The sequence below is a fragment of the Saccopteryx leptura genome, chromosome 2 (genome assembly GCF_036850995.1).
Source record: "Saccopteryx leptura isolate mSacLep1 chromosome 2, mSacLep1_pri_phased_curated, whole genome shotgun sequence".
Lineage (NCBI taxonomy): Eukaryota > Metazoa > Chordata > Mammalia > Chiroptera > Emballonuridae > Saccopteryx > Saccopteryx leptura.
In genome coordinates, this window is record NC_089504.1 from 247,862,926 (window position 1) to 247,887,092 (window position 24,167).

Genomic DNA, 24,167 nt, shown 5'->3' on the forward strand with positions numbered 1-24,167 from the left:
ATACTTCTCATTTCCACCCCCCACCTCACCTCTTTAAAATCAATACATTTTTTTTAAAAGACAGGAATTGGGACTCCTGGTCTAAGACTGCTGAGATGGCATTCTGGACCAGTCTCTTAAATGTTGCTGAAATTTCTTGAGAGGCCTAAGGTTGAAGCCTGGACCCCGTCCAGTTGGCTCAGTGGTAGTGCGTCAGCCCAGCACGTGGAAGTCCCAGGTTCAATTTCCCAGTCAGGGCACACAGGAGAAGCACCTATCTGCTTCACCCTTCTCCTTTCTCTTCCCCTCCTGCAGCCAAGGCTCCATTGGAGCAAAGTTGGCCTGGGCGCTGAGAATGGCTCCATGGCCCCCGCCTCATGTGCTGGAATGGTCCCATTGCAATGGAGCAACACCCCAGATAGGCAGAGCATTGCCCCCTGGTGGGCATGCCGGGTGGATCCTGGTTAGGCGTATGCAGGAGTCTGCTTCCTTGCTTCTCACTTCAGAAAACAATAAATAAATTATATATAAAGAGGTTGAACCCAGGGCTGTTAAGTCTGCTCCTGAGGCACTTGAGTTCAAGTCTTGCTTCTACCAATTTTGAGCTGGGGCCATGGTCTCACTGTACTGTTACCTCGATGTACTACTGGAGTAACACTACCTGCCCGTAAGGGTACAGTGTGACAATGTGTGTGAGGTACTGAAAATTGAGGTTCAGGCCCTGGCCGGACAGTTCAGCTGGTTGGAGCATTGTACCGAAGTGCAGAGGTTGCCGGTTCGATCCCCAGTCAGGGCACACACAGGAACAAATGTTCCCTTCCTCTAAAATCAATAAAATAAACATTTTTTAAAAGAAAAAAAGGCAAGAATCTTTAAAAAACAAAAACGAAGGTGCAGGCCAGCATGCCATGCAGTGTGCTCATTATCAACATTAGGCTATTTGGAGAACTGGGCGCACACAGCCTTCTGGATGAGAACCGGGCTTCAGAACCAGGCCAGCACTCGTGTCCCAGGCAGCCACCTCCTAGCTGCGCGACCTCGTCTCAGCGACCCAGCCCTCTGGAGTCTCAGTTTCCAATTCCGTAAACAGGGATTCATACCAATCCCCGTCTCCCTAAGTTATTACAAGAGCAAGTGAGAGAGAGGACCCAGGCAGCAGGGAGCCGATGGTATCCGCTAAGTCCACGGGCTCACGGGATGTGTTCCGCAGGCTTGTTAGTTTCTTTGCCAAGTGCAGGAACCTGCTATCTATATTATCCACGTGTCATCGATTCCTAAATGCGCATTTCCCCCCCGTTTAACATCTCTGAAATCAGAATGAGCCTTAAAACCAATAGTGTCTTGATGTTATCATTTGGGCATTTTTTTCTCAGACCAGCACACAAAATAACAGTACATCACTGAGATTCAATGAAATACTTACACATGATAGATACACCACCATAGATATACATAGACACACGCACACACAGTTCACGGATTTGCCACCCAAGACTCTGAAAGGTAGCAGTGCCTTGTGCAAGGTCACGCGGCTCTAAGAGACCACTCTGCAATACCTGAGATAGGAAAGTCATTTTACTTTAATACAAAAATCACATAAAGAAAGTCACGTTAGTAAAATCAGATATTCACTAAATATCAGTGAAGTCACTGGCATGTCAATACCACACTTCCTGGCATTCTCTTCTCTGTTCCACTTTGGGCTGCTGCCTGGCTGCTGCTACCTGGTGATGGTGTGGACCAAGGTCACGTCCGGGACCAGAGAAACAGAACTCTGAGCCGCCTCCGGGCAGCTGGTGTGGGCAGGGGGCGGCCCCGCTGCACTGTCCTGCTTTCTTGATTTCTTGGTGCCCCTGTCCCTGCCCTGGCCAAACCCAGGCCAAGCCTCCGGAGGTGTCCAGTTCTGCAGCTGGGAAGACAGCGATTGTGAGAGAACCTCTCCTGCTCCCTCCTCAGAATGGCTTTGAGGGAAAACAATTAGCAAGTGCAGTGGGTGTGCGTGTCACTGGGCCGATCTCAAGGTCCTGCTGGTGGGCTGTCTTCCCAAGTCTGAGAACCGCTGCTTTAGAACCTATGTCTGCTTCCCTGATCGGAAAGAGAACCTGGGTGGAGAGAGAGAGAGAGAGAGGTCAGAGGGAACAGACAGAGCAGGCGCACAGGACCTGTTGCTAAATCTGTGAGCAGCTCCTGCAGGTCACGGACTCAAGCACTCACTCAGGGCTCATTATGGATAGGGGCTGCAGGGCCTTTTCATCTATCAGCTCATTTCAGCCTTGTCATAGCTCAAGGAGGGGAGCACCATCAATATTCCTATTTTACTTTATTTAATTAATTTCTTAGGTGAGGCCCTGGCCGGTTGGCTCAGTGGTAGAGCGTCGGCCTGGCGTGCAGGAGTCCTGGGTTTGATTCCCAGCCAGAGCACACAGGAGAAGCGCCCATCTGCTTCTCCACCCCTCCCCCCTCCTTCCTCTCTGTCTCTCTCTTCCCTCCCGCAGCCAAGGCTCCAATGGAGCAAAGTTGGCCCGGGCGCTGAGGATGGCTCTGTGGCCTCTGCCTCAGGTGCTAGAGTGGCTCTGGTTGCAACAGAGCAATGCTCCGGATGGGCAGAGCATCGCCCCCTGGTGGGCGTACCGGGTGGATCCTGGTCGGGTGAGTGCGGGAGTCTGTCTGACTGCCTCCGTTTCTGGCTTCGGAAAAATACAAAAATAAAAATAAAAAAATTTCTTAGGTGAGAGGAGGGGAGATAGACAGACTTCTGTATGTGCCCCGACCAGGATCTACCTGGGGTCAATACTCAAATATCAAGCTATTTTTAGCACTTGAGGCTGATGTGCTTGGACCAATTGAGCTATTCTCAGCGCCTGGAGCCACGCTGGAACCAATCGAGCCACTGGCTGCAGCAGGGGAAGAGGGAGAGGAGGAGAAGGATGTGGAAGAGAAACAGATGGTCGCTTCTCCTGTGTGCCCTGACCAGGAATTGAATCTGGGACATCCATACACCAAAGCCGACACTCTATACAGGCTAGGGCCCAATATCCTAATTTTATAGATAAGCAAACTGAGGTTCCGTGAGGTCAGGTCACAGGTCCAAGGTCACACAGAAAGTGGGGACCCAGAGCCCACTTATCCGCTATACTAACAGATGGACTCTGCCACATTATTTTAAATTCAACTTTAGATGATTTTATTTTAGAGGAAGCAAAAACTTCTCAAATGTTATCTGCAATTATAAAACAGATTTTGCAAAGATAGATTCATACATAAGTTCTTGGATAATAGGCAAAGCGATCCTCTGAGATTCAAGTACCAAACTTTCAGTGAGTGCTTTTCCTCCTCATATGCTAAGTTCTGAAAAGGAAGAATGATGTTTGGGGTTGATCACAAAGTACAACCTCAGCACTATTTCCAGTTATGAGATGGCTGGGGGCTAAAGAGTCAGGGCTGGGACCTGGGCTCTTTTTTTTTTTTTTTTTTTTTTTTTACTTGTTTCTTTGTTTTGTAGAGAGACAGAAAGAGAGTCAGAGAGAGAGATAGATAGGGACAGACAGACAGGAAGGAGAGAGATGAGAAGCATCAATCATTAGTTTTTCGTTGTGACACCTTAGTTGTTCATTGATTGCTTTCTCATATGTGCCCTGACTGTGGGGCTACAGCAGACTGAGTAACCCCTTACTCGAGCCAGCAACCTTGGGTCCAAGCTGGTGAGCTTTGCTCAAACCAGATGAGCCCGCGCTCAAGCTGGCAACCTCAGGGTCTCGAACCTGAGTCCTCCACATCCCAGTCCGACGCTCTATCCACTGCGCCACCACCTGGTCAGGAGGGACCTGGGCTCTTGCTTCTTTTTTTTTTTTTTTTTTTTTTTTTTAAATTTTATTTATTCATTTTAGAGAGGAGAGAGAAAGGGAGAGGGAGAGACAGAGAGAGAAGGTAGGGAGGAACTAGAAGCATCAACTCCCATATGTGCCTTGACCAGGCAAGCCCAGGGTTTCGAACCGGTGACCTCAGCATTTCCAGGTCGATGCTTCATCCACTGCGCCACCACAGGTCAGGCTCTTGCTTCTTGTTAAAGACAAATCCCCTGAGTGCAGCTGTGCTCTGTCAGCAGTGGGGGGGCCAACTGATGCTTGGATACAGAAGCACTCTCAACCATCCTCCCCTGCCTCAACCCTGGTGCCCAGGAAGTGACATCATCCCCACCCAGGCATTCAAGCCAAGAACCTGGGAGTTGTTCTCAACGCCTCCCTCCCCACATTTGCTACATTTTAGTCATCGTGCCCCAGATATGTCCCTAATCCCACCACTAACTTCTATCTCCCCCACTGCCACTCCCTAGTCCAAGTCACAATAGCCTCCCTGTCACCCTGTAATTTATTTGTAGCAGCCTGAATGTCCCTGTCACTGTGCAGAGCTCTTTTTCCTGAGCTGAAGCCCTTCTATGGCTCCCCATCTGCAGAGCCAAGACAAAAATTCTTCTCAGCATGATCTACTTCTTCAGGTTATTCAGTCACCCTGACCAGGGGGTGGTGCACTGGATAGAGCATCGAACTGGGACACAAAGGACCCAGGTTCGAAACCCCAAGGTCAGCGGCTTGAGTGAGGGCTCACCAGCTTGAGTGCAGGGTCGCTAGCTTGAGCAAGGGGTCACTCGCTTTGCTGTAGACCCCTGGTCAAGGTACATCTGAGAAAGCAATTAAGACCAACTAATGTGCCGCAATGAAGAATTGATGCTTCTCATCTCTCTCCCTTCCTGTCTATCCCTCTCTCTGTCACACACACACACACACACACACACACACACACACACACACAGAGAAAGTCATTCACTCATTCATTCACTCACTCACTCACTCACTCACTCAATAAGCTTGTCTGACCAGGAAGTCTTGGCCTCATGCTCTTTAAATACGTGTCCACAGGCTGGCTGGCTGGTGCCCAGAACAAACATTTTTACTGCATCAGGCTCCAACTCCAATTAAGTAACCCAAAGAACTTCTCTAGAAGAGGCAGGAATAAACCCTCAATTTATGCCCTCTGGGAGCCTTGTTTACAATGGGACACTCAGCCAATGAAAGTCCTGGGTGAATACCTTCAGACCCACTCCTGCTGCAGGGGGGCAGGGGGTAGAGAAGCTCTTTCAGTATCTAACCTCAGGAGACCCTTCCTTGGGGCAGAGACACTCCCACTGGCCCTGCTTTGACTCTGCCCCCCAACCCTTCACACAGCAGCCAGAGTGAGATTTTATATACCTGAATACCACCGTTCCACTTCCCAGCTTAAAACCCTTCACCAGGCACTTACAATAAAACCCGAGACCTCCCTGGGATCTGCTCAGCCTCTCCAACCTCACCTCTACTCTTTGCTGCTCCAGCAGCCATGATCCCTGTTCCACAAGCTTTTTCCAGCCTCAGGCCTTTACACCCACTGTTCCCACAGCCAGGAATGCTCTTCCCTTAGGTCCTTATGGTCTTTCAGGGCTCAGCTTGAAGGTCACCTCCTCATAGAAGCCTTCCAGGATGACCCTTATCAACCTCGCCTTCAGCACTCTATTTAATGGTCTTAGTGCATATAGCTGTCTGAAATTGTCTGGTTAATACATTTCCTTACCCGGTCACTCTCTGATCCCCCCTACAAGAATGTAAGTGCCACCCTGGCCTGGTAGCTCAGTTGGTTACCACTAGAGTGTTGTCCCAACATGCCAAGGTTGTGGGTTCAATCGCTGGTCAGGGCACATACAAGAATCAACCAATACACACATGAATAAGTGAAACAACAAGTCAACGTTTCTCTGTCCCTTTCGGTCTCTGTCTCTCTCTCCCTTCCTGTCTCTAAAAAAAAAAAAAAAGAAGAATGTAAGCAATATGCAGGTGGGCCTTTGTCTAGTTCACCGCATGCCCAGCTGCCCAGCACCTAAAACGATGCTCACGGTAAACCCTCCGTACCCATCTGCTGAAGGAATGAGTGACTCTGGTTTCAGGCAGTCATGTCTAGCAGAGCAGTTTTCATGCAGCCCTTCTGGGAGAGTCAGGCAGAACTTCAGCAAGGAAAGCAGCCCATGAGATCCCAAAATCTATCCCCTCCCTTCTCTGCCTTGCCCTTTGCTCCAGGAAGGTGACCTCCACAGGTGGTGTCAACAAGCCCAGGTGGTGTCAACAAGCCCCCTAGTCCTCCCGCTTCAGGTGGGGCTCAGCCAATGGGAGTCGCCAGCAGAAGCTGGGAAGGCAGGAGCAAAGAAAGGCAGGGGTCTCTGCTCCTGGACTGAGGGCTCTGCCCCTGCCAGGACCTGTTCTACCAGCTGCTGTTCCTCTTCTGAGGGCCACACACCTGTCTGACTCCCACTCTTCCCCTCCCAGCTCTCTCCCGGCAGGTGTCGGCACACCTGGGCGCAGCTCCATCTATTCATGGTTTCCTTCACTCTGCTCACACAGCTGTACAATGTGTCCCTTCTTTAAATCTCTTCAGTCACACCTTTTGAGGGAGCCATCTATTTTTGCCAGGACCCTGGCTAATGAGCTCTGTGACCCCACAATTTCACTCCTGGGAATATCACACACAGGTCCATGGGAGGACATGAGTGAGCATGAAGATGTTCACCACAGCCCTGGCCGGTTGGCTCAGTGGTAGAGCATCGGCCTGGCGTGCAGGGGACCCGGGTTCGATTCCCGGCCAGGGCACATAGGAGAAGCGCCCATTTGCTTCTCCACCCCCATCCCCTCCTTCCTCTCTGTCTCTCTCTTCCCCTCCCGCAGCCAAGGCTCCATTGGAGCAAAGATGGCCCGGGCGCTGGGGATGGCTCCTTGGCCTCTGCCTCAGGCACTAGAGTGGCTCTGGTCTCGGCAGAGCAACGCCCCGGAGGGGCAGAACGACGCCCCGGAGGGGCAGAGCATCGCCCCCTGGTGGGCGTGCCGGGTGGATCCTGGTCGGGCGCATGCGGGAGTCTGTCTGACTGTCTCTCCCCGTTTCCAGCTTCAGAAAAATACAAAAAAACAACAAAAAAAAACAAAAAACAAAGATGTTCACCACAGCACTGTTTACAGTGGGGGTTGCTGAAGGGAGGGGGGGAGAGAGAGAGGGAGGGGGTAAGGCAAGAGGGAGAGAAAGAGAGAAGCATCAACTTGTTGTTTCACCCAGGTGTTCCATTTAGTTGTGTGTACTTACTGGTTGCTTCTCATATTGTACATGCCCTGACTGAGGATTGAACCCATGACCTCTGGTGTGCCAGGTCGACACTTTATCCATTGAACCACCTGGCCAGGGCTTGAGACTCTGGATTTTAAACAAGCATCCCATACTGTGGATTGAGGCACAGCGTCTGAAGACACAAAGGGTCAACGATGGTGTGTGGACGCGAGGGGAGTATTCAATGGGAGCTGTGTCACACATTCCAGTGTTGGTACACACGGAGTCCTCCAAAGTTGGAGGAAAAAGACGTGATGAATGAGTCACTTAAACTCCAATAACTATTGTGTTTTTCTTCTTGCTGGAACTGTATTATTATTTTTTGGTTATAGTTTTATATCATAGGGAGGCAGTGAAACATAGAAATCCAGACTTTCTTGGGTTCCAATTCAGACTTCACTATTTATTATCTGTGTGACCATGGACCTACTACTTTACGTCTCGGTAGACACCTGTCAAATGGGGGTAATAAGAGTTGCACCTCACAAGGGTCATTGTGACGAGTGAATGAATGAATGTACATCAAGTGCTCAGACTGCTCCCTGGCAGGTACTTCAACACAGCAGAACTGAGCTGTAATATCAGCCGCAGCCCCACCAGGAGAGCGGGGCCTCCCCATCCTGGGCCAGTCTTCTCTTGCCTCACCTCCGTTGCTTAGCACTTACTTTGTAGCAACAGAGACAGTGCAGTGACTTACAGCTTCCTTATGATCGTCTTCTCCTCCTTGTTTCTGCTGTCATCATTGGCCCCAGCAACCAGGGCATCCTTGTCCCTTCTTCCTCTTGGGCCATCTCTTGCTGGAATCAGGCCACTAGACAAAGGGGGACAAACAAAAGGGTTGTTTTCTTGCAGGCCTCTTATCTGCGCAGTTCTGAAAGTATGGAATCTCAATCATTATTAGTATATACATAATTTCAGCACAGAAAGCTCTAGCGCCAGAAAAAGTCTGACCCAGATAGTGAGAATTTTCTCTCGACATTAAACAATGTTGACACCTCTTCTTTCTTTCTCTTGTCGAACTGCACTGGCTGGTAGGTCAAGCTTCTCCATGTTGTAAGAATATGACCCTGTGTAAATTCTCTAACTTAAGCCTTGATTTCCTATATGGTAAAATGAGAACAGCACAAGTACCTATCTCCTAGGATCGATGGATTAAGTGAGATAATAATATGTGGCATTCATTCATTCAACAAACAGGCTACATACTGTGCCCCAGTGGATAGAGCATCGGATTGAGACGTGGAGGACCCAGGTTTGAGACCCCGAGGTCTCCAGCTTGAGCACGGGCTCATCTGGTTTGAGCAAAGCTCACCAGCTTGGACCCAAGGTCGCTGGCTCGACGAGCAAGGGGTTATTCGGTCTGCTGTAGCCCCACGGTCAAGGCACATACAAGAAAGCAATCAATGAACAACTAAGGTGTCGCAATGAAGAATTGATGCTTCTCATCTCTCTCCATTCCTGTCTGTCCCTATCTGTCCCTCTCTCTCTCTGTCTCTGTCAAAATAAAAAGAAAAAAATATATATGTATAGTAAGTCAGATGGTGATAAGAGTTACATTAATATTGATGGACAAGATATTGAGGTGAGGTGACCCAAGGAAGGCCAGTGTTTTGCCTTGGACTTGATGGTCAGAAGCAGAAGAAGGTAGTCCTCTCTCACTTGCTCAGCCAGGACTGCCAGCAGTCTCACTTGCTAAGGTTCAGAGGAGGACTGCCTGTTATACAAGATAACAAGGACAGGCAAAGAGGAAAGAAAGCGCACCCAGTCCCTGGTACCAGCCCTGAGGCCTCAGTTGCAGTAGTTTGCTTCTGAGAGCAATTTCAGGATCCTTCTCGACCACTTGGGTCAATAAATGCCCTTTTGCCCTAAAGCTAGTCTGAACTTGTCACTTCTGACTGAAAGCAGCCTGACTGAGCACAGTGAAGAACTGCAGGGTGTGACCCAACCAGTTCCCTACGTGCACTCAGGTATCTCGTCACGCCTATTGGTAAACGTGTGCTTGTCCTACTTCCTCTGGATACGGGCTGCATGGTGTGTGCCTCCAGGATCCATGCACTAAAGCGCGAACCCCAGTGTGATGGTATCGGGGAGGCCTGGGAGACGAGTAGGGTTAGATGAGGCCATGGGGGTGGTGCCCCCCGGGATGGGATGAGTGTCCCTGTGAGACAGGAAACCAGAGGGCTGCTTTCCTCTCTCAGCTGTGTGAGGACACAGCCGGAGGGAAGCCATCTGTGAGCCAGGAAGGGTGAGAACCAACCCTGCTAGCACCTCGACCTTGGACCTGCAGCCCACAGAACTGCAAGAAAAGAAAATGCTACTGTTGAAGCCACCCAGTCGATGCTATTCTGTCCCAGCAGCCTGAGCAGACTGACACAGCCCCTCACGTCTGAGCCACGGAAAGAAGAATTCACCCTCTGGTCTCCTTCTTTGCAAAGAGTGGACTCTTGTTACTTAATTTTATTGTTTATATTTTTATTATAATATTACTTCATGAGAGACATCATCTAAAAACTCCCTTTTTCCACACCTAAAACTTAGTGATTTACAACAGCGATGATGCGTGATTCTCACTGTGGCTCCATTTCTTACGATTGGCCTGGTGGCTCTCCCGCTGGGTCTTAAGTGGCTGCCTACCTGGACCTGATGAAGAAGCTGGGGCTGGGCACAGCTGGGCTGTCCGCTGGGGCCCCCTGGCTCTCCTTCACAGGACCTCTCCTTGTGACTACCTTGAGCCTCTTCACAGCATGGTGGCCTCCAGGCACATTCTGCTGGTCATTGGTCTGGTTAGAAGGAAGGCACAGGGCCCAGATTCAAGGGAAGGGAAATGGCTTCAGGGGAGGAGCAGAAAAAGTCTCACTGCAAGAAGTAGGCAGGATAGGAAGGATTGTCGTGGCCATCTTTGGAAACAGCCTACCATATCTGCCTTCAACTCAAAATGATCGTTAGGGCTCCAGTCGGAGAGCTCGGTTGGTCAGAGCATGGTACCCAATACACCAAGGTTGCAGGTTCATTCCCTGCTCAGGGCACACACAAGAATCAACCAATGAGCCTGACCAGGCGGTGGCGCAGTGGATAGAGCATCGGACTGGGATGCAGAGGACCCAGGTTCGAGACCCCGAGGTCGCCAGCTTGAGCGCCGGCTCATCTGGTTTGAGCAAAAAGCTCACCAGCTTGAACCCAAGGTCGCTGGCTCCAGCAAAGGGTTACTCGGTCTGCTGAAGGCCCGCGGTCAAGGCACATATGAGAAAGCAATCAATGAACAACTAAGGTGTTGCAACGAGCAATGAAAAACTAATGATTGATGCTTCTCATCTCTCTCTGTTCCTGTCTGTCTGTCCCTGTCTATCCCTCTCTCTGACTCTCTCTCTGTCTCTGTAAAAAAAAAAAAAAAAAGAATCAACCAATGAGTGACATAAATAAGTGGAACAACAAATCAATGTTTCTCTCTCTCTCTAAGTCAATAAATAAAAATAAAACGATTGTTAGTATGAGCTCAGGTCTCCAAACTTCGTTGCTAAGAGAACACCTCAGCTGCCACGCTCGTTTCTCCAGAACACGTAGCACAAGAGACAGAATAGAACAGTCTGGAGTCTGAATGGAGTCCTGCTGTCTGCGGGCTGGCCAGCACCAGGTGGGAAGCAAACACCTGCTGTTCTCTGGGAATTTGAAACTGAAAACAAAGGGTGTTGCTTTATTCAGTCGCAGGCTGCCTGGGCATCAGCAGTTTAGCAGTTCCGGTTTTTAAAACACCTGTATCTGAAATGCTTCTTACATGAGGCGAAGACAGGTCTTTCCATGCACATGGTTCCAAGCTCAGCAGAAGGAAGACAATTAAACTTGTGTCAGCAGAGCTCGGCCCTGTGGATTTGGCTTCCTAGCGTGCTTCTGCTTCTCTGCTGCTCTTCTGCGGATGCTCCACGGAAAGAACTTCAGGAAGAATATCACATGGGCCCTGTTTTCCAGGAGGGCATGTCCTCACCCAAACTTTCAGAGTCCCAACATGACGGGATACTGAAAACTGCAGGTTCTCACAACAGGCCATCTGCAGACGAGTCTCCCTGTGGCCACTGGCAGCCATGGACTGGGAAGCAGGTCCTTGAATTCACACTTACAACAAAATAAGAGCGCCTTCCTGTGGCCAACAAGGCACAGCTGCCCAGTTTCTTCCTGGCTGTCCTCCTGGGTCAGGGTCCACGGTGCCAGGTCCCACCTCTGGTGTTCAAACGGCTGGCTCCACTCCGGCCCTACCAAGGCTTTCCATAGGATGCTTCTCGCCTTTCACCTTAGAGGGCTTGTCCCTGACCGCCCACTCTTACACAGGCCCCTCCTCCAACCCCTTCAGTACTTCACTCTCTGGCTCATGTCTCCTTGATTTTTTAGTTTAAAAAAATTTTTAACTTTATTCATTTGAGAGAGAGAGAGAGAGAGAGAGAGAGAGAGAGAGAGAAGGGTGGGAGGAGCAGGAAGCATCAATTCTCATATGTGCCTTGACCGGACAAGCCCAGGATTTCAAACCTGCGACCTTAGTGTTCCAGGTCAAGGCTGTATCCACTGAGTCACCACAGGTCAGGACCCCTTGATTTAAAAAAAAATTTTTTTTCCCATTGATTGTCTGGGAGAGGGAGAGAGATAGAGAGAGAAAGAGGGGGGGGGGAGATGGGGAGGCAGAAAGAGAAGCATCAATTCGCTGTTCCACTTAGCTATTCCATTTAGCTGTGCACTCATTGCTTGCTTCTCGTATGTGCCCTGACTGGGGATCCAACCTGCGACCTTGGTGCACCCTGATGACCCTATACCCACTGAGCAAACTGGCCAGGATTGTCATGTCTCCTTTTTTTTTTTTTATCTTCTTTAGAACACTTGCCCCATTATTGTGGGTTCTTACTTCAGGTTTCCTTGCTGACTGACTGCCTGTCTGCCCCCTAGATGAACAGGAACTTTCTCTGTTTTGGTCACCACCACACCGGTACCTCCGGGAACCGAGGGTCCCGGGGAATGTGGTGGAGGGGAGGTGAGAACAAACACAGGACACACCCGCCAGGGGGCCGCCCACCTCTTGTAGCAGTGCAGCTCCTCCTGCGCCAGCAGCAGCTGCGACTTGAGTTTGTTGCGCTCCTGGAGCACATCCCTCAGCTCCTGCAGCGTGAAGCGCGGCCGGTTGGGGTCGGTCAGGTCCACCACCATCTTGTCGGGGCCCAGATGTACCTGTAAGAGAAGATGTCACTTTGGGCAGGTTCCCTGGAGAGGATGGATGGACTGTCCATCCCAGAGAGGAAGGTCCTCTGGTGTTTTCATTCCTGGGGGCCCGATGAGATGAGGTGCGACCTGTTGCGAGTGTTTGGTTGGCAGTCAAAAAGCCAAAAGTCCCAGTCTCTAAGAAAAGGGCCAAGGCTCCTGGGGAAATGGCTGATTCCGGGGCTGGGACAGGAACAGTCCAAGAGGACCCTGGGGCATTTCACTGTAAGGGATGGAGACAAATCAGAATGACACTATTTGAAGGATCTCCTCGTGGCCAAACTAAGAACAATTTGAGTATCAAAATGAATAACAAGCCTGACCTGTGGTGGCGCAGTGGATAAAGCGTCGACCTGGAAATGCTGAGGTCGCTGGTTCGAAACCCTGGGCTTGCCTGGTCAAGGCACAAATGGGAGTTGATGCTTCCTGCTCCTCCCCCTTCTCTCTCTCTGTTTCTCTCTCTCTCTCCCTCTCTCTCTCTCCTTTCTAAAATGAATAAATAAAATAAAAATAAATATTTAAAGGAAAAAAAAGAAATGATGACATCGGATCATTTACAGCAAAATTTAAAAAAAATTTAAAAAATGAATAACAATAGGAATGGATAATAACTAACGCATCACATAAAAAGAGAATGTAGGAAACTACTTGAAATTTTAAATTAACATCCCCATTAATGAACAAGGGATGTGATGGTTAATTTAGGTGCCAACCTGACTGGGCGAAGGGGTGCCTGGACAGCTGGTTGAGCAGTATTTCTGGGTGTGTCTGGGAGGGATTTCTGAACCAGATCAGCATTTGAAACCGTAGGCTGACTGAAGCAGATGGCCCTCCCCACTGTGAGTGGACAGCACCCAGTCAGAACAAAAAGGCAGAGAGGGAGGGTGAATTCGCTGTCTCTCCGCTTTGGCTGAGACATCCATCTTCCCCTACCCTTCAATCCCGAGCCTCCCGGTTCTCGGGGTTTTGGACTATTTGGAAGCAGACCAGGACTGACACCATCAACCTCTCAATTCGCAGGCTTTCTGACCCAGACTGAACTACACCACTGGCTCTCCTGAGTCTCCAGTGTGCAGGCAGCATGGTGTAGAACTTCTCAGCCTCCGTAAATGCCTGAGCCCACTCCCAGGATGAATCTCCTCTTACATATATGTCTATATCTATTCCTACAGCTGTGTCTATACCTGTCTATACCCTTTTCATTCTGTTTCTCTGGAGAACTCTGGCTAATCTGGCGGAGGGGGGGGAGAACCTATACTTTATAGCAGAATGCCTGTTAAGTGTAGAGATGATAAAGTTGAAAAAGCATCCTCCTGCAATCATCTTAGTAACAATGGATTTGGGTAAAACTAATGAATGTGGATCTAAAACCTTTCTGTGGAAATTGGTTGGGGAACAGGATATCTTACACAGTTTCAAAGTATTTTCCCACAGGTTAAATGTGAATTACAAAGGGAATAAAGGCATCTTTATAAAGCAGAAACTGTGCAGACACCACCTTGGCCAAGCCATCAAGTTACCGTCCCCAATAATGACAAACTGGCATTAGGTGCTTCTTGACATGATGCACTGAGTAGCACACAGCATCACTGCAGTAGTATTCCTGCCACATGTGTGTAACTCGAATCTAATCATGTGGAAACATCAGAACAAGCCCAGACGGAAGGACCTTCTACAGATCAACTGATGCATGATCTTCAAAAATGTCAAGGTTGTATAACAGACCAAAAGGCTCTTGAAACGTCAGATTAAAAGTACCTACAGAGCTGTGCCAACTAAAGGTACCGTGTGACCCTGGACTGGATCTTGCATCAGGAAAAGAAATGCTACAATGGCCATTTTTGTGAATTTTGAATATGGGTGGTATATTAGTATCTTATTATTCCATCAGCTTTCCCCTGAATTTGATAACTTATTATGTTTATTTAATAGTATGTACTTGGAGATACACACTGAAGCATTTAGGGTAAATGATCTTAATCTTTCATCAGTCCTATAACAAATATATCTGCTCAAGAAGCTCAGCAAAAGTGAATAAAAAGTATATACATGTAGCCCTGGACAGCTGGCTCAGTGGTAGAGCGTTGGCCCAGCATGTGGATATCCCGGGTTCAGTTTCCAGTCAGGGCACACAGGAGAAGTGCCCATCTGCTTCTCCACCTTTCCCCCTCTCCTTTCTCTCTGTCTCTCTCTTCCCCTCCTACAGCCAGGGCTCTATTAGACTAAGGTAGCCCCAGGCACTAAGGATGGCTCCATGGCCTCCGCCTCTGGTGCTAAAAAAATGGCTCTGGTTGCAACGTAGCATACGGGCAGAGCATCGCCCCCTAGTGCCTGGTGGATCTCAGTTCGGGATACATGTGGGAGTCTGTCTCTGCCTCTTCTCTTCTCACAGAATAAAAAAATAAAAATAGGCCCTGGCTGTTTGGCTCAGTGGTAGAGTGTCGGCCTGGCGTGCAGAAGTCCTGGGTTCGATTCCCAGCCAGGGCACACAGGAGAAGCGCCCATCTGCTTCTCCACCCCTCCCCCTCTCCTTCCTCTCTGTCTCTCTCTTCCCCTCCCGCAGCGAGGCTTCATTGGAGCAAAGATGGCCCGGGTGCTGGGGATGGCTCCTTGGCCTCTGCCCCAGACGCTAGAGTGGCTCTGGTCGCAACAGAGCGACGCCCCAGAGGGGCAGAGCATCACCCCCTGGTGGGCAGAGCGTCACCCCCTGGTGGGCGTGCCAGGTGGATCCCAGTCGGGCGCATGCGGGAGTCTGTCTGACCGTCTCTCCCCGTTTCCAGCTTCAGAAAAATACAAAAATAAATAAATAAATAAAATTTAAAAAAGTACACATACATATTTCTGTATATGTGTGTATATATGTGTTCACCTGAATCAAGATGAAAGGTATGCAGGTGTTTGTTGCACTTATCTTACAATTCTTCTACAGGTTTAAAATTTTTTCAAACTAAAGTTAAAATAAATGTTTAAAAACAACTGAAGTGTCCATTTTTTTTTTTTTTTGTTTTTTGTTTTTTGTTTTTTTTTTTTTTTTTTTGAAGCTGGAAACAGGGAGAGACAGTCAGACAGACTCCCGCATGCGCCCGACCGGGATCCACCCGGCACGCCCACCAGGGGCGACGCTCTGCCCACCAGGGGGCGATGCTCTGCCCATCCTGGGCGTCGCCATGTTGCGACCAGAGCCACTCCAGCGCCTGAGGCAGAGGCCACAGAGCCATGCCCAGCGCCCGGGCCATCTTTGCTCCAATGGAGCCTTGGCTGCGGGAGGGGAAGAGAGAGACAGAGAGGAAAGCGCGGCAGAGGGGTGGAGAAGCAAATGGGCGCTTCTCCTGTGTGCCCTGGCCGGGAATCGAACCCGGGTCCTCCGCACGCTAGGCCGACGCTCTACCGCTGAGCCAACCGGCCAGGGCTGAAGTGTCCATTAATTGAAGCTTAAACTAGGGCACAACAACCCTCTGGCATATTTGACATATGATAAAGAGAACGAGACACAGTATAAAGAGAAATATCATAGTGACCATGCTCCTCCTATCAGACTGGCAAGGATCAGCGTGTTTGAAAACACAATGGGTAGGGGCCCTGGCCAGATAGCTCGCTCTGTCAGAGCATCATCTCAAAGCGCTGAAATCAGTCAAGACACATACAGAAACAGATTGATGTCCCTGTCTCTTTTTTTCTCTCTCTCATCAATAAAATAAACATTAAAAAAAAAAAGACAAATTTGTATGAATCATCTAACGGCAGTAAACAGTCATTCTCTCTGCCTTTCCCCCACCCCCGTTCTTGAGACTATGACTGTGACTGTAGCTTGGGAGGAAAATGTGTCATCTCATCTGCTGGCTGATGAAGCTTGTCCACTGCGCCCCATATAGGAAATCACCCCACCTCGGGGCAGCACAGGGCATACCACACAGTTCATGGCCTGTGGTGGGGCCTCCGCCATATCCTTGTGCCTGGAGTTGAAAGTGACAGGAAGAGAACGCAGCCTGTGAACTTAGTGACGCTGGACAAGCCACTTACCCGCCCTCGACTCTCCAAAGCCAGGCTCCCTCATCATGACATTCAACCAACTCATACAATGGATACAAAATGTCGAACCTTATCTACAGATATATAATTGTCACCCTGACTAATGAGTAGGTGAGACACAAGTGTACCAGGGAAGCTACCAGAAATCTTTCCTCTTCCCTGTGAATTTCGGTGAACCTGTCCCTGTTAAGCTTTCACCATTTGCTCCTCAATCTGTCATCTTGTATTGAGTTCTGAGATCTGTCTGTGTGTCTTCCCTCTCCCACTAGATGTCAATCAAAGGACCGTGTCTGCCTTCCTTCCACAGCCCCAGGGTTCACATAGTGCAGTCACTCATTAAATGCTAGTACGGCAATGAGGTCAAGGTCTATTCTGGTATGGTGTGGTTAAAACCAGCAACTCAGCTCAATTCCTGCTTCCACCTCTGACTTACTCTGAGTCCTCAGGTAAATTATTTACCTGTTACATGCCTCCATTTCTGCAAAATGGGTATAATACAGAATGAGGATCAAAGGAGAAAGCCTAGTTAGGACAATTTTTTTTTTTTTTTTTTTTACTGTGGCTGGAAACCCACTACTGAGTATATTAATTTAGTGAGTTCCAATAAGAATTTAAAAACTCATAAAATAGGAAAGTATGACTATGTATCATGCTGAGTTGGGGAGATTGTTTCTTGAAATGTAATTTTGTAAAATGGAGGTATAATGGCATACAATAAAATGCACTAATCTTGAGTTTATGGCTTGATGCTTTTTGCTATACACATACACCCACACGACTACAATACATTTCCTTCCTGCTAACCTCTCACTGTCCCCAGGAGGGGACATCAACCCACCTTTTATAACTAAAGATTATTCTGCCTGTTCTTGATTCTCACATATGGTAGGCTCTCTTCTGTGCCTGGCACCTATCTCTCAGTGTAACATCTGTGACAGTCATCCATACAGTTATGCATATCAGCACTGATTATTTTCATGATTGTGTAGTATTCCATTGAATATACTACAATTTATTTTTTTTATTTTTGTTTTTTACAATCATGTTTATTTGATAACCAATTTAGGGAAACTAGAAGAACATACATTTGCCTTTTTTTTTTTACAGAGACAGAGAGAATCAGAGAGAGGGATAGACAGGGACAGACAGACAGGAATGAAGAGATGAGAAGCATTAATCATTAGTGTTTTTTTTGTTCTTTTTTTTTTTTTTGAAGCTGGAAACGGGGAGAGACAGTCAAGTCAGACAGACTCCCGCATGCGCCCGACCAGGATCCACCCGGCACGCCCACCAGGGGCAAAGCTCTGCCCACCAGGGGGCGATGCTCTGCCCCTCCGGGGTGTCGCTCTGCCACGACCAGAGCCACTCTAGCACCTGGGGCAGAGGCCAAGGAGCCATCCCCAGCGCCCGGGCCATCTTTGCTCCAATGGAGCCTTGGCTGCGAGAGGGGAAGAGAGAGACAGAGAGGAAAGGGGGGGGGGTGGAGAAGCAAATGGGCGCTTCTCCTATGTGCCCTGGCCGGGAATCGAACCCGGGTCCCCCGCACGCCAGGCCGACACTCTACCGCTGAGCCAACTGGCCAGGGCCTAATCATTAGTTTTTTGTTGTGCATTGCAACACCTTAGTTGTTCATTGATTGCTTTCTCATACGTGCCTTGACCGCAGGCCTTCAGCAGACCGAGTAACCCCTTGCTTGAGCCAGTGACCTCGGGCTCAAGCTGGTGAGCTTTGCTCAAACCAGATGAGCCCGCGCTCAAGCTGGCGACCTCAGGGTCTCAAACCTGGGTCTTCTGCATCCCAGTCCGACACTCTATCCACTGTGCCACCACCCAGTCAGGCTGAATATACTACAATTTAAAAATCCACTTATTTGTTGCATTTGGATTCTTTCCAGTTTGGCATAGTTATGACATGTTATGAATAAAGCTACTCTGAATATTCTTGCACATGTCTTTTGTGGTCATGAACATGAACTTTTCTTTAGTTAAATTTTATCTCTTCATCCAGGTCACAGATACTCAAAGTGTGATTCCTGGATCACACTTTATAGCATCAGTATCATCTGGAAACTGGTTTGAGACACACATCTCAGGTCCCAGTCCAGACCTACTGAATCAGAAACTCTGGTGCTGGGTCCCCGCAGCCTTTGTTTTAAGAACACCCAGATGCTTGTGATGTCTCCTAACGCGTAAGAACTACTGCTCTAGGTCAACGTCAAAAACTCTAGACGCACTCTGGCGGGATTGCTTAGTTGTTTAGAACCTTGTCCCCATATGCCAAGGTTGTGGGTTCAATCCCCGCCAGGGCACGTACAAGAATCAACCAATGAATGCATAGATAAGTGGGACAACAAACTGATATTTCTCTCTCTAAACTCAATCAGTAAATAAAATAATTTCCTTAAAAAATAAAAAGCTAGAGGCCCAGTAATTCAGAACACACTCAGCACAGGTCCCAGCTAGAAAGTGCTCAATGTTTACAATCAAAGTGTTTCCAATCTGAGAGCTGGATACTCGCAGTGATCTGCTTTGAGGGCCTTGGATGTTCAAGAGAAAAAAGGGGCGTCCCTGCCTGTGGGCGCTGCCCGACCACCCCGGGGCTAAGACGGGAACCCCCTCCCCCCGCCGCACTCACCTCTCCGCCGGTCGCCGAGCCCTCTCTCCGCAGCCCGTCCACCTCCTGACGGAGGTGGTCCCGCTCCATCCTCAGCGCCTCCGCCGTCAGGTTGCCCTCGTTCACCAGCGTCTCCAGCATCTCCAGGACGCGGACGATTTTGAACTGCAGCTGTGTCACCCGGGGGTCACTGCCCAGAGCCATCAGCTCGCGGCCCACCACGTAGGAGATGTCGTACACGTCCTCGACGGTCAGCTGGAAGGGGCTCTTGCCCAGGACTCCCTCGGGCCCAGTCTCGTCTCCCTCCTCCCCTTCCTCCTCCTCTTCCTCTTCCTCCTCTCGCAAAGGGGGCTCCTCCATGGCCGCCCAGAACCCTGCAGCCTCCGGAGCTGCTTCCTCGGCGTCTCCTAAAGTCCAACTTCCTCCGGACGCAGAGAACTTTCCGCTGGGCAGAGGACTGCCTGTCCGCCGCGGCGGCCGGCGCGGAGCGGCCAATCAACGCGGCCGAGGGTGAGCCCGAGCAAGGCGGCCGCGCGGAGCGGCTCTCAGGCCCCGCCGCCCGGTGCGCTGTCCCCGGGCGCAGGCCAGGCCGGAGAGCGCCTTCACGATGTGATCTGGGGCACGAAAGGACAACGGAAAGGGAAGGCACGCGAAAAGGGGAACTGAGAGGTTAGGGGATGACAGTGTTTGCTCTCGCTGGGGAGCTGTTGCAAACGCGGGGAGGAGTTGCGAGCTCTGGGTTCCGCCCCTGGTGACAGCCGGACCCCACGCAGTGTTTCCATGGAGATGGGGGCGCAATTTCCAAGGCGAGTCTGGGCAGGAGGGTAAAAAGCACCCGCCCAACTTTTTTCCTTTCCACACTCAAGCTTTCCAGCCTTAGAATTTGCATTGCACCTGGAGGAAGGTCTGAATCTCTGAGGGTGTTTTCTGAAGTCTGCGACAAAACAGAAAGCAGTTATTGTTGGCTGCGCAGTGCAAGAAGTTCCCAGGCCAACTGTCGCCAGGACCTGGGGCATCTGACTCTCCATAAAACGGAGAGTCCCTGCACTACGCACTTGACAGATTCCTGGCTTCTAGGATGAGGCCTTGACTAAGTTACTCAACTCCCCCGAGCCTCAGCATCTTCCTGAGTAAATAACAGCACTCACGCGGGAGGGCGCCCCAAGGATGACCGCAGATGAGCTGCCAGCTTTCTATGTGGAAGATGTACCCACCCGATTTGCTCCCCACTGAAGTTCTACAATCACAATGGACAGTGGACAAGGATAAAACAAAGAACAAAGCAAACAAACAAAACAGACGCTATTTTCAGAGGGTACTGTGTTCTGATGACCAAAGGGAGGCTCCTGGGTAAAGGCTCAATAATCCATAAATCAGAGATAAAATATAATTAAAACGCTCTAGCCATACAATAGAATATTATTCAACCATAAAAGCAATGAAAAAATAGAACAAAGAGTGCAAGAATAAAACTTCACTTATGAGGCCAAAGGGTTTTCTTTTTTCTTTACAGAGACAGAGAGAGAGTCAGAGAGAGGGATAGATAGGGACAGACAGGAATGGAGAGAGATGAGAAGCATCAATCATCAGTTTTTTGTTGCAACACCTTAGCTGTTCATTGATAGCTCTCTCATATGTGCCTTGACCTCAGGCCTTCAGCAGACTGATTAACCCCTTGCTCATCGAGCCAGCGACCTTGGGTCCAAGCTGGTGAGCTTTGCTCAAACCAGATGAGCCTGCGCTCAAGCTGGCGACCTCGGGGTCTCCAACCTGGGTCCTCTGCATCCCAGTCGAGGCTCTATCCACTGCACCACTGCCTGGTCAGGCCAAAGGGATTTCAGTAAGGGTGCCAAGACCATTCACTGGGGAAAGGACAGTCTTTTCAGCAAAGGGTGTTGGAAAAGTTGTATACCCACATACAACAGTATGAAGTCAGGATCCATACCTTGCACCATACACAAAAATTAACTCAAAATGAATCAAAGACCTAAACCTATAAAACTCTCAGAAGAAAACATAGAGAAAAAGCTTTATGTCACTAGATTTGGTAATTATTTCTTCAGAAGCCAGAGGCAACAAAAGGAAGATAAATGGAATTACATCAACATTTAAAACTCATGCTTCAAAGAACACAACAGTGAAAAGGCCACCTACAGAATGAGGGAAATATTCACAAATCAGATCTGATATGGAGTCAATACTCCATATATAAAGAACTCCTTAACAACGCATTAACAACAATAACAACAAACCCTAAGTAATGGGCAAAGTAAAAATCAGTGCAAAATCCTTAGCAAGATATTAGCAAACAATGTCACAACATAAAAAGTGTTATACACCATGACTAAGAGGGTTTATTCCAGGGATTAAGGACTAGTTAAAAAAAAAATCAGTCTGACCAGTGGTGGTACAGTGGATAGAGCATTGTGAGGTCCCAGTTAGAAACCCCAAAGTCACTAGCTTGAACACAGGCTGGTCAGGTTGAGTGTGAGGTTAAGCGCGAGGTCGTGCACTTGAGTGTAGTAGGATCATAGACATGATCCCATGATCACTGGCTTGAGCAAGGGGTCACTCACTGGCTTGGCTGGAGCAGCCTCAAGGCACATATGAGAAGCAATCAATGAACAACTAAAATGCTGCAACTATGAGTTGATGTTTCTCCTCTCTCTTCCTTCCTCTCTCTCTCTTATAAAAAAATTTTTTTTTTAAATTCAGGCCCTGGCTGGATAGCTGGGTTGGTTCACCCCCATACACAGAGGTTGTGGGTTCAACCCTCTTGGTCAGGGCACATATAGGAACAGATCAATGTTTCTGTTACACTCTCTCTAAAATCAATCAGTAAATTTGTTTAAAAATTATCCTATGTATTCCAGGTTAAAGAATCCACACGTTAAAAAAAAATTAGAATAGCCTGACCAGGCGGTGGCGCAGTGGATAGAGCGTCGGACTGGGATGCGGAAGGACCCAGGTTCAAGACCCCAAGGTCGCTGGATCGAGCAAGGGGTTGCTCGGTCTGCTGAAGGCCTGCGGTCAAGGTACATATGAGAAGGCAATCAATGAACAACTAAAGTGTCACAAAGAAAAACTGATGATTGATGCCTCTCATCTCTCTCTGTTCCTGTCTGTCTGTCCCTGTCTATCCCTCTCTCTGACTCTCTCTGTCTCTGTAAAATATAAAAATTTAAAAAAATTAGAATAACAAATAAGCTCAAGGTTGCACAAAAATTAATTGCATTTCTATACATTTGAAATAAATAATCTGAAAACGGATTCAATTCAACTTACAATAAAAAAGAATAAAATACTTAGACATAAATTTCACAAAAGAAGTACAAGATTTGTACACTGGAATCTACAAAACATCATTGAAAAGAATGAAAGACCTAAATAAATGGAAAGAGCTCATGTCTGACAATTGAAATACTTCATATATATATTTAGATTTTATTTAGTTGTTTTCAGAGTGAGATGAGAGAGAGAAGAGAGAAGGGGGAAGGAGCAGGAAGCATCAACTCCCATATGTGCCTTGACCAAGCAAGTGAGGAATTTTGAACCAGCAACCCCAGCATTCCAGGTCAATATCCACTGCGCCACCACAGGTCAGGCCAGAAATACTTAATATTGTAAAGATGGCAACACTCCATCTGATGTCTCCAGCAGATCCACAGCATCAGTACAACCCTTATCAAAACCTGTGGGGTAAACAGTTAACAGAGCCTATGTTGAAAATGTTGTCACTTGAAAATCCTGCCTTCAGGATTGGCCCTTGGCTAGGTACTGGGAACTTGCAACCATTCCCTCTGATAAGTGCAGCTCACTGTGCTGGAACTGTTTGCACAAACACCACAGTTTACTGTGAACACTGGCTCTCCTCCTGGGAGTCTGGAATTTGGGTAAGTGCTAGGCAGACGGCACCTGCAGGACCAGCCCCCCTGAAAACCTTTAGCACAAGGTTTCTAATGAGCTTCCCTCCTAAAATGGTATTTCACATGTTGTCACAACTCTTACTGGGAAATTAGGCTAAATCAAAGATACCAGTCACAAAGGACCTCAAATTGTATGACTCCATTTCTATGAAATGGCCAGAGAAGGCAAATAGAAAGAGAAAGTAGATTAGTGGTTGCCTATGGCTGGGAAGTACCGAGTTGGGGGACTGGGGGGCTAGGGTGTGGTAGCCAAAGGGTATGAGGTTTCTTTTGGGGTGATAAAATTATAAAAGTGATTATGGTGATAACTCTGTGAATATACAAAAAAAATCTTTAAATTGTACACTTTAAATGGGTGAATTATATAGTATATAAATTATATTTTAATAATCCATTATTAAAAAATAATTGGCAAAGAACTTAAATAGCCTGACCAGGCGGTGGCACAGTGGATAGAACATCAAACTGGGACATGGAGGACCCAGGTCCAAATGCTGAGTTTGAGTGTGGGCTCAGCAGCTTAAGCGTGGGCTTGCCAGTTTGAGCGTGGAGTCACTGGCTTGAGTGTAGGGTCATAGACATAACCCCATGGTCACTAGCTTGAACCCAAAGGTCACTGGCTTGAAGCCCAAGGTCACTGGCTTAAGCCTAGGGCTGCTGGCTTGAGCAAGGGGTCACTCACTCTGCTGTAGCCCCCTGGTCAAGGCACATATGAAAAAGCAATCATTGAACAATTAAGGTGCCGCAACAAAGAATGGATGCTTCTCATCTCTCTCCCTTCCTGTCTGTCCCTAGCTGTCCCTCTCTCTCTGTCAAAAACAACAACAAAACAAAACAAAAAAAACTTAAACAGACAATTCTTTAAAGAAGAAATACAAGTGGCCAATAAGCACAGGAAAAGATGCTCAATATCACTAATCATCAGGAAAATGCAAATTAAAAGCACATTGAGCCTGACCCGTGCTGGCAGAGTGGATAGAACATCATCCTGGGATGCTGAGGTCTCAGGTTCAAAACCCTGAGATCAAAACAAAACAAAACAAACAAACCCTGAGATTGCTGGCTTGAGCGTGGGTTTATCCGGCTTGAGCCCAGGGTCACTGGCTTGAGTGTGGGATCATCAACATGATCCCATAGTCTCCGGCTTGAGCCAGGGTTCACTGGCTCTCCTGGAGCCCCTTCCCACCCCGTATGAGAAGCAATCAATGA

The 24,167-nt window shown here is 48.5% G+C and overlaps 1 protein-coding gene across 1 annotated transcript; it reads right to left on the reverse strand.

Annotated features, from left to right (window-relative positions):
* Positions 1 to 1,536: 1,536 nt before the first annotated feature.
* RILPL2 (Rab interacting lysosomal protein like 2) lies at positions 1,537 to 20,384 on the reverse strand. Its single transcript, XM_066371113.1, has 4 exons — positions 19,054 to 20,384; positions 12,209 to 12,360; positions 7,853 to 7,966; positions 1,537 to 2,081 (listed from the first exon to the last, which is right to left on the reverse strand). Exons 1-4 carry the CDS (start codon positions 19,390 to 19,392, stop codon positions 2,051 to 2,053), a joined length of 636 nt encoding a protein of 211 aa, XP_066227210.1. The 5' UTR covers positions 19,393 to 20,384; the 3' UTR covers positions 1,537 to 2,050.
* Between the last annotated feature and the right edge of the window lie 3,783 nt (positions 20,385 to 24,167).